The 11,118-nt window shown below is 37.9% G+C and overlaps 1 protein-coding gene across 1 annotated transcript; it reads left to right on the top strand.

Annotated features, from left to right (window-relative positions):
• Nucleotides 1-7,163: 7,163 nt before the first annotated feature.
• Nucleotides 7,164-9,754, top strand: LOC132190137 (Glutaredoxin family protein). Its single transcript, XM_059605036.2, has 4 exons — nt 7,164-7,401; nt 8,102-8,175; nt 8,573-8,671; nt 9,477-9,754. Exons 1-4 carry the CDS (start codon nt 7,247-7,249, stop codon nt 9,551-9,553), a joined length of 405 nt encoding a protein of 134 aa, XP_059461019.2. The 5' UTR covers nt 7,164-7,246; the 3' UTR covers nt 9,554-9,754.
• The last annotated feature ends 1,364 nt before the right edge of the window (nt 9,755-11,118 follow it).

Raw genomic sequence — 11,118 nt, 5'->3', positions numbered from 1 at the left:
AGGTATGGTCTATCTAACCCTATTGATTACATGACAATTAGGAACCATTGTATAACCATCATTCTTATAATCACAGAAAATAAGAATGATTTGAGTTCAATAATAGTAAAATAATTTTTAAGACAAGATAATAATTTTACTAATATTGAATTAGAATTAAAGAACAATTGCATTTAATATGAAGAGCAAAAATCAATTGTAGCAATCCTCATAGTTATACAATCAACATGCATAAATAGAAAAACTAGAAATTAAATACAATCAAATCATTGTGCTCGGAAAGGATTACATCAATACCGCACAATTTGGGTTTAGCTGCTCATGATCTTCTAGGCTCCACAGACAATTTACTGAAATTTTAGCTCTAAGAGGCGGTGTGTTTTTTCTCAATGCTTAGAGGCCTATTTATAGGGCTTAGTAGAGTCCTAGAAGCCCTAGTAATCCTAGAAATTTCGGAGATTTAAGTCCAAGTCCAATTAGGATAAAGAAAACCTAAGTCCAAATCGGAATAGGATTCGCCCAAAATTATGTTCCTATCTTGCGGGACGATTTTGGCATTGTGACACTTCGAATTAGGAAAATACTATTTCACAATTATTTTTAGAAACTTGAGTTAGCTTTCCAACACCGCTTGAATCACCTCAATCGGATATTTGAGCTGAAAGTTATGGCCAAAATACCGAGACGTATGCAGAATCCAAATTTGAATCCAATCCGATTTTGACTCCAATTTGAGAAATTATGAATTAATCCCTTCCTTTATTTGATTAAACTTAACCACAACATATAAGTCCTCTGTTATGATTGGCTACGCTTAATCATCTCAAAGTGTGCTTTTAAGCTCAAAATCAATGGAATTAATTGCATCTTTATTTATAACCTGAAAACACAAAAACAAAACAAAATCAAACAAATAACAACGCTAAAGAATTAATATATGCAAATTAAGGGGCTTGAATGTGCAACATTCGGCGCTTATCAGTAAATGACCAAGAAATCTACCATTACAGTCTTCTGCTTCGGTGTTGTCCTTGCTGTTACTGGGAGTGAAATAAGGCCAATCGGTTGGACTTGCTCCCCCACAAATCCGACCAAAGGAGAACCAAATGGTTTAATGCTATCACGATCAATATCCATTTGCTTAAAAATCGGCCAATACAGGACATCGGCCAAACTTCCATTATCCACCAAAATTCGATGGATCATATGGTTGGTCACCATCACTGTTACTACTAGTGGATCATCATGTGGCTGCATTACCCCCTGGCATCTTCTTCGGAGAAAGAAAGGATCATTGAGTCTTTCCTTGCAACCTTAGAAGGTCTTGGCACTGAGAGGATCTCTTCAGTCTGCGTTTTCCTCGCGTAAGCCTTTCTGGCCTAATTGGATTGTCCTCCACTAGCTATTCCTCCGGAAATAGTGTGAATTTCACCTACTACTCCTTGGTCCCAAGGTGCTATCGGATCCTCTCTTGGATCATTGTCACGATCACATCTTGGCTCTCGTCCTCCTGTGTCTAGGTTCGCATCCAACTAGAGAGGCTGTTGGTGAACCTCATCTTGATTCCTCTCTCCTGCAAGGAATCTCACAAGCCTTCCATTTTTGATGAAGGTTTCGATTTCCTGTCGCAGGGTTAAACAATCTTCCGTCAAATGCTCATAATCGTTATGATACTCACAGAACTTTGTTCGATCTCACTTCCTTGGATCACCCCGTAACTTATTCGGCCACCTGAAATCTGGGTCCCTTCTAATCTCCATGAACACTTCATTGACATCGGCATTCAAGGGCGTGAACCTTTGATCTTCGCGTCGCCGGGGTTCTATCTTCGGGAAGGATGGTACAACCTTCTTACCCACTTTCTTTTGGAGTTCTCCTTCTTTTGGAATGGACGTTGCAGGTAGTTCCATCTTACTATCCTTCTTTGCTCGGTCTTCCTCCTCCTGACCTTTCATTAGAGCCGCAATCATCTCCTCCTAATTGATGTACTCCTCCGTCTTATTGATGAACTGGCGAAGAGTTATTTCCGTCGAATTCTTTGATACTGCGGCCATTAGAGGCTCATTTGGCCTGACTCCGTGCCATAATGTAGATAGTACCATTTGATCATTTGGGCTCTCCACCAACAGCTTCTCTCTATTAAATTTGAGCATGAAATCCTCTAGGCTCTCTTGCTTTCCCTGACGAAGGGATAGTAAACATGCTAAGTGCTTCTTCCTTTTTCGGGTTGCCAAGAATTGGCTTAAGAAAAGGCACCTGAGTTGTTTGAAACTATCTACTGACTTGGCGGGCAATCTGGCGAACCAATCCTTGGCAACTCCTACCAAGGTGAGGGAAAATATTCAGCATGCGATTTCATCCGGAGTTCTATGAACGGAAAAATGAGTGCAGATGCTTTCCATATGTTCAAAAGGGTCACCATTACAGTCAAACTCTTTGACACGAGGCATCTTGAAGTTTTCAGGCAAGGGGAAGCCCAACACTCGATCAGTGAAGGGCAAATTGGTGTTGTCCATAAGCTCTCCAGCAGGGCTTTTCTCCTCCTTGATAGCCAACTTGCGAGTTAGCTCTTCATATTTCTTTTTGAGATCTTCCATGTCAGCATTAATTTGGCCCTCATTTCGCCCATCATGATGGTCGTCTTGGTGAGATTGCTCCCGTCGAGGCTTAATATGCTGAGACCTCTCTGGGTTCTCCTGCTCGCGACGTTCCTCATTCTGGACAGTCATATGATGGCTGGCTTGAACTGAACTCGCATCCTCTTCACGATGCAAATCGGTGATCGGCTTTCCCCTGTGGATCTCTGCACGCCTATCTTCACGCTTCTTTGCCCGCCTTTCCTCGCGCTCTTGGTCCCTCCGACTATTGTGGCCTTCAGTAACCGTGAGCCTTGTAGCGAGGTCTTCATTCTACTTCTTCAGGGCCTTCATAGATTTAGTCATCTACTTCATGAACTCAGCTAGATTGGGAGCTGGTGCGCCGGAGGCGCCTGTAGTAGAACAGGTGGTCACCATGTTGGATTAATGGATGGTAAAAATTGATGAAAATCGAGTTCCCACAGACGGCGCCAAACTGTTGAAGCGCAGTTTTCCTGCTAGTGACGTGGCATACCTGTCGAGTCCGAGTCGACTAACACTCAAGAGATTTGACTGCACAACAAATAAAAATAGAAAGATCGAAGAGACTGGGGGTGAGCCAACAGGGACACTCTGATGCCTAAGTCAGAATTTTAGAGAGAGAGTATAAGCAACAAAGGAAAGTTTAAGAGCCAAAGTTGCACTTACCCAAATATGAAGAAATGATTCGTCTTTTATAGGCATGAAGTAATGGAAGTCCCCTAACCAATGACTTACTCTTCCTTGAGTTTCTATGATGCAGTTACTAACGAGGGATTTGAGTGGTTATCCTTACCGAGATCTTAGGGGATTAAGATCGTAGGATTTGGTGGTTACATGTATCGCTTAATTTGAATATTTGTATTTTATATAGATGTGATAGCTTTTGTATGGATAAGATCACTTATCTATTTAACAGTTGTATCTCCCAAGATATCCAAGTTATCCTTGCTACCGAGACCTGTGTGTCCTGAGTTAGTCTCGGACTTAACGGTCTTGGCTTGAAGGGTCTCGGATGTCATGGGTCTCGGATCTGAAGGTCTCGGACCTGTAGGTCTTGGATCTCGGGGTCTTGGGTCTGGTTGCTCGAATCCTTACTGGGCTTGGACCTTTTCATGCTTAGACTAGGCCCAAGGATTTCTGGGCATTTAATGGGTTGATCTATGACCCAACAAACATCTCATATGTCAATATTAGATTGAGACAAGTTTATAAAGGAGTTTGAAGGCATGAGTACAAAGGAATAAAAAAACAAAAAAGGTACCTAGTCAAGCAGTTGTTCAAATATTTGCAAGGGTGTCGGTTCCTAGTAGTTTACAGATGTCTAGAATCAGGTCAAACTTGCTTTTCCCGAATACTCTAATGGAAGCAGAATGTTGATCACGAGCCGCATTAAAAGAGTGACTTCAAGTACAAGCTCTAACCCTTGCCTTCTCCCATTTCTTAACCAAGATGAAAGCTGGGAACTCTTACGTAAGAAGACGTTCGAAAGTTGAACATACCCTATCGAATTAGAATCTATGGGAACATAAATGGTAGAAGCTTGTGGTGGCTTACCACTTTCCATTGTGGCATTAGATAGACTTTTGGAAGAAAAAAAAAAAGTAAAATAAAAGAGAGAAGACATGCCTAATATGCCATCAATTGGTTGATTATGTAAAGGGTAACTTTGATATTGAGAACACAAAAATTTACAAAGACATCTTGGCATTGAGCTACATCCACTTGCACTGGAACTGAAATTATATTTTCTGCATATTGGTGTGTATCCAAAAGACTAAAATTCTCTTATAGAGACTAGTCAAACTTTGGATAGCTGAGGGATTCAATTACTTGGATGCAATTATTGATCAAAACCTGATCCAAGTGGTTAGCAGGAGCACAGACACAAGAATAAAGACATGTCATATTTCCAATCTTGTGCGAGACATCTACATATCCGAGTGCAAAGAAAAGATGTTTCTTAAGGTATTTGGATATATTGACCATCCGTCTACTAACAATTCTCGTAGACTTTCCTTTTAGGGCAGTATTCTTAAGTGCATTTCTTCAAAATGTGCATGTTCTTTGGCTTTGGTGAATGTAGCTTTGGTCAAAGCACTGGAAACGAGTTTTCAAACACTTCAAGTTGGTTCAAGTGCTTAGTTTTGAGGAAGTAAGCACCTCCTCCATTCACATTGATATAGGAATGTTGATCTTGTTGAGGTAATTTAGGATTAGATCTTCTCAAGTGGTATAAATTCCTGCTTCCATTGGCAACTTGACGAATTTTGAAACGCTTAACATGAGAGGTACTTGTTTGGCTTGTTTGCCAAAATGGATATGGAAGCTGAAATTTAAGGTATCTATATATTTCTAGGCCAGTGAGTTTACCTAACAATTTGGGCCTAAATGTTGAAGCTTTGGGGAACCTTCAAGCCATTTCTACTGTATCGCTTAACCAACAAATTTTTTGTCAAAGAACACATCGCATATTTTTCTTTAAGGGTTTTATAACAAAATTACGTGACCCTCCTATGATTGACCCATTTCTTTGAGATCTTCCTGAAATAAACCAAAACAAATCTTTCTGCCTGAACGTTCACCAGGGGACCACCCGAATGTTCGCTCCTAACCTTAGTACAAGCGTTTCCTAAAGGACCACCCCAATCATTCGTTGACCAATATTTAAACCACTGGCTAATACCCAAACATATGCCTAAACCCTTTGAGCCATTGTGTAATACTACCCGAACGTTTGCCCCATCAGTATCGAATGTTCGCTACCACTCTAAAAAATAATTCTAACCCATTATCTAACGTGTGATATGTTAACTGATTGAGCACACGCATAATATGAACATGCCTATTTTTGCATAACTTGGTAACTGTCTTAATAATTGGTTGATAAGATGCATTGTATGACATGGTACATCGGTACGTGTGGTATAATGGCTATGAGCTTATTATATAAACTTGATTCTATGGTTAAATGTGTATGGATGTGATATATGAGCCTTAGATCCAATGGTTATTTCGTGACCAGCTCAACCTTAAGTGGCGTATCACTACATAACGTACATTATTAGTAGCGTGGGCCATCCGAGGTCGAACTCGATCGGGCTGCTAGTGTTATGAACAGTAGCGTATAATGGTTGGGGCATCAACATTGTATTACAAGTCCTTCGAGATAGCACCAACCCTGCTGATAAGGGGTAATATTTCGGATAGACCATACATGATAGTTATGACCTAATTAAACATTAGTTTTATGCATTAAAAGTTTTAGATGGTTGCCGTCAGCGAAACAATATCTTATGGTTTATTAACATAGACAACACATTTTCAAACATTTGCCAAAATGGACGTTTACTTCTACTTAATAATAATTGGCTCATGTTATACTTAACTGTAAGGTTTACTTACTAAGTCTTTAGACTTATGCGGTTATTACATCTTGTAGGAAACCTCTTTCTAGGAAGAGGGGAGTTGCGAGGTTGCAACTACGGATTTATTTAAGATAAAGATATTCATGTTTTTATCAGGTTTGACCAGGTTATTTGTATTTTTATTAGTTGCTCCATGTCTATGTTCGAGGATAATGTATGCTTCCTTTATGGTTATTAGATTACTTAGATTTATTTCACCTTCTTATGCATTTACGCTGATTATGCTTGGAGGGGCGGTTCCTCAGTTAGCTACCAGTTAACTCTATTGGAGTAATTGCTAATAACCTTATCAGACTGGTCAATGTCAGATTTAGGGGCATTACACATATGCAGTTGCTACCATTATGCATATGTGAAACAACTCAATGTTTTGATATGTAGTAGGTTCTATATCAAATTGGAGCTTAGAGTCTTTTATCAGGATTGGATGTGAAGCGAGAACCATAAGCAATTTGATTGTAGTTTTGGTATTTTATGGATTTTTTGGATGTAATTGTTAAAGAGATGTTTTTAAAGTATTAATTGCAGCTTAAATTATTATTATTATTATTATTATTATTTTTCTTCGCTTTTCACTATTTTAGTCACTCTAATTTAGAGGGTAGTTTTTCCTAATTAATTAAGTTAATTAATTTGGAAAAACTGCCAATAATTAACAATTAAATCTCACGTCATTATAATAGAGACTGAGGGTTAGGTTTTGAGAGAGGACAAAGTTTTCTTCCAAATTGGATTGGAGGAGTTTCTTTCAACCTAGTCTATAAAAGTGACATATGTCTTTTTTTTTTATAATTTGTGAGATGCACATAAGTTTTTAATAAAATTTATTTTAATTTTATTCCTACTATTAAAAAAATATGTGCATCTCGCACATTAAAAAAAAAAAAAAAAAAGTGTCACTTTTACAGGGTAGATTAAAGGAAACTCGTCAAACCCAAAAAAAAAAAACTGTCTTAGAGAAAAGAGAAACTTCAAAACTTATACTCAAATGCAATGACGTCATCTTGAATGATGTCATCTAAAATGGCGTCGCTTTGGCAGATCAATACAATGTCGTTTCATTTTGAATGATGTCATCTCCATTTTTCCACTTTCTAAGAATATATCCTCCGTCGAAGGCGAAAGCTTCTTTTGTTCACCATTGCGTAGATTTCTTTTCCAAGTGTTGAGAGAGAGAGAGAGACAGAGAGTTACTGTGCTTCCATGGCGGCGAGAACGATAATACTACCATTGTTAGTAATAACAATAGCTGCATCCCTCTCTTGGGTATCATCATCGACGCCTGAGGCTGCTTCTGCCTTCGTCAAGAAGACCATCTCTTCCCACAAGATCGTCATCTTTTCCAAATCCTATTGCCCGTACTCTCTTCTCTCTCCTCCATCCATCTTCTTGATTTTTCACTGCAATTTGAAGATCTTGGATCTATTTGATTTTATTGGAACCAATGTTGTCATTTTATAGAATTCAGTTTCTCCCAATTCCTTCCTTATTTGCTTGCTTATACAATATCTCTTTAATTCTTCCAATTGAATGCAACGGCTGGGCTAGTTTTGATGTATTGCCATTATAGCTTCTCAAGTTCTTTTGTGAATCTGAGATGGGTAATCTGAGCATCACATAAAAAGGTTGAATCAGTCCACTTTGATTTTATGGGTTTTCGAATCTGATCCCATAAATTGGTTTCTTATGACAACCTCTGCTTGCTTTTGTTTAAACATTTTTGGATTAAGGGCTTCTGGTCATTTGGTAGTTAAATTTTCATCGCTAGAGGGCCAATTAAGACGAGATGCTATGTAAAAGACAGATTTCAGGCAATAATTGTAAGCTGCTGAAATTTTCCCCTGGGTGTTTGTTACTTGAGATTTAGACTTTCTTAATGTCACAAGAAAGTCTAAATCTCAAGTAACAAGCACCCAGGGGAAAATTTCAAGTTGTTCTTTCTTTTTTCAGTGAGCAAGTTACATTTGAAGCCTATGAAATATTTCAATAATATTTTATGAATTATTTGCTCACTTTTTTCTGTCTGTGGTCTTTTATTCTCCCCATTTGTTGATGCAGTTACTGTAGAAAGGCCAAAAATGTTTTCAAAGAGTTAAAACAAGTACCACATGTTGTTGAACTCGATCAGAGAGGTATGTTCACAAATTCCTTACTGAATTTTCATAGGTGGCATAATAAGGATAATATTCAAGGATCTTGATTTATTAGTAACTGATATTGTAAAGTAACAAGTAAAAGCAATGGCTGTTGAATGGACTGGAGAACTTTCTGCTGAGTTATATGAATATGCATTGCTCAATCTTACATATTAAGTTCCAGTTTGTAGGATTAAAAATTCAGCTTTCTTGACTGCGTATATAATGTAATTGCTCTAACTCGGATTCTTATAAGCTGAGTTGGAAGCTAGCATGGCCTTTTCTAGCAGCTTCCACTAGACGAAAGCTCTGTGAAGTAGCGTGTGCGCCTATGTATGCACATGGTTTGGGTATGATGGATGTTATTGATATATGTTGGCCCTGTATCTTGCAGAGGATGGCTCGGACATTCAGGATGCCCTAAGTGATATTGTTGGGAGGCGTACTGTGCCCCAGGTGTTCATAAATGAAAAGCACATTGGAGGCTCAGATGGTAAGTTCATCTTCCTTTGGAAACAAATTTATAGTGCCTTTACTTGTAAAATTGATATATGATTTTAACGGGAGATCACTAGAACACCTATAATCAGTGGATGTGGGCATTGAGTTTCATGTTTTCACACAAACATGAGGTTTGAGCACAATTGAGAATGTTTATAGATTCAAATAGACTTCCTGGCTAGTAAAAATCTTCCAATAATATGAAAGATAAATGAGAATTGACTTTACCCAAATAAAAGCTAGCTAATAAACCTAAACTTAAAAGAGTCTAAGAAACCACATCCACGACTAATAGAAAGCCATGGACTCTTAATAACACAAACTTCAATACTAACTAGGAATTAGACTCAGTTGCATGTGACCCCACATATAGCCTTGATTGGCAAAACTGAAAATTACATGAAAGAATGGCAACTAAACCCTTCTCAGCAGGTGCATCATGGGGACTCAGCCGTGTATGCGCTGTTGTGAATTTAAAATTATAAATATATCATAACTACATCTGTTGGGTGTTTGCTGCATGCATAAGTATCATAGATAGCAGCTATTGATAGTACCTAAAAAAATGATAACTACCTAAAAAATAGTAACTCTTTAAACCTTCTAAGCAAAAACATAACATCCTTGCAATTCTGTAGCTTCATAAGTTAAATAAGAGCGAATTATTGGGTATCCAATCAATTGTTGGGCAGGGCTTGACACAACTTTGTGTCATCAATTGGGCAGTATGCCTAACATTCAAAAGAAAAGGTGTCATACAAATCCTAGTTTGAAACTCATTGGCATATTGATTCCAGATACTATTGAAGCATATGAAAGTGGAGAGTTGGCTAAACTTCTTGGCATAGACGTGGAGGATGAACAGGAACTCTGAACCAAATCACTGATAATGAGAGACAGACTCTTTATTGCAGAGTAAATTCAAATGTGGTGCTTCCATTATCTCTTTACATGAAGGGGTACGGTAATGGCTTTAACGGATGACTTCTTGTAGCTTTTGTTCATCATATGTTATTCGTTAAAGCTGGATTGCTTTATGTGTTTCTGTTATTTTGATCATTTTGATTCTCTTGTCTATCTTGAAATTATGTGCGCTAGTTTTCAATTTTAGTGGTTTTCAATCACTAAAAAATTTAGAAAGCACACTTAAAGAGTATGATCCTTGAAAAATCCTGGTCTGATGGCACTCGCCTAAAATTGTGTCAAACTCTCAGAATCCTTATATCTGGTGTGATGGGATTGGATTGCTTTACCATTGTGGGGAAAAAAAAAAAAAAAAAACCTGGACTTTGCCATGTAAGATAGGCCCCATCTGTGAGCGATCCATGCCTACAGATCACTAAGCTGGACTTGGCATGTTTAAAGTAGGCATCTGCTGTGAACATTCCTAAATACAGATTCAGTGATTGATCCCCTATGGGGGTTTTTTAACCATTGTGAGAAGGACATGAGCTGGTCTAGCCATGCTCAACGAAGAACCCATTTGTGAGTGAAAACTACGGAACATATTCTGTAGTTTTTCAACTGTACAAATTTAATATTACTCGTTCTCATAGAAAAATTGAAATTAAATATGGACTATTGAAAAAACTGTTGTAAACCGTGATTCCTGAGTATGCAAAATACTTTGAAACATTACATTGATTTTTTTCTTTCAATTGCTTCCGCTTTGTCTTATGTAGCTTTTGTAAAATCTTTCTATCAAGCACACAAAAGAAAAAGTCCATTAACAAGAGAAAGTATGTTTATAACTTTAATTCACCCTCGAACAATCATGTCAGACCATATTGTCCATCCATTGACATCAAAATATTGGAATATGACCCCATATTCCCCAAGGCCAATAGCTTAACACGTAATATATATATACTCTTTCAATATTTCAAAGGGTTACATAACATAACACAAAGAGATCCGCATAGAGCAAGTCACACACTCACACTGACGATGTGGGTGAGGTTAGGGGTTCGAGAGTTTGCATTTGGGTGAGCAGGAGTTTAACAGAAACATATGAAAAACATCAGAGAGATTGGGTGGTGCATTTGGATTAGTTCTATATTGTATATATGATCTGACTCATTAGGATTAGGTTATTTGAAATTAGGATTAGGATTAATTATGGGTTATTATCAATTTAGGTGTCATCTTATTACCGTGTTTCTATTTAAAGATCATTTGGTTGTTAATGAGAAGCAACAAAGTTATTTGTGAAATATGTGGTTTCTGCCGCCCTAAGTGAAGTATTGTGGTGTTCTCGTACCCTAAGTAAAGTATTGTGGTGTTTCTCCTATTCTAAGCGGAGAAGTTCCAACCCTTAACCGAGTGGGTTTCCATCATATGATCATATGGCAAATGAGAGACGGATTGTTCGGTGCCTTTGGATTGATTTGGTAGTGCTTTGCTTTGGGTTTTGGTTGGTATTTGTCGCAGAATAGAGGT

This window comes from Corylus avellana, chromosome 9 (genome assembly GCF_965113065.1).
Source record: "Corylus avellana chromosome 9, dhCorAvel1.hap1.2, whole genome shotgun sequence".
Classification (NCBI taxonomy): Eukaryota; Viridiplantae; Streptophyta; class Magnoliopsida; order Fagales; family Betulaceae; genus Corylus; species Corylus avellana.
This window is presented reverse-complemented; position numbering and strand designations above follow the sequence as displayed.

What these genes read in the sequence shown, in the direction of transcription:
- LOC132190137 (XM_059605036.2), top strand. Translation starts at nt 7,247, where the DNA reads ATGGCGGCGAGAACGATAATACTACCATTGTTAGTAATAACAATAGCT. An exon ending in TTTTCCAAATCCTATTGCCC is followed by an intron (nt 7,402 to 8,101) that starts GTACTCTCTTCT and finishes TTGTTGATGCAG; the next exon opens with TTACTGTAGAAAGGCCAAAA. An exon ending in TGTTGAACTCGATCAGAGAG is followed by an intron (nt 8,176 to 8,572) that starts GTATGTTCACAA and finishes TGTATCTTGCAG; the next exon opens with AGGATGGCTCGGACATTCAG.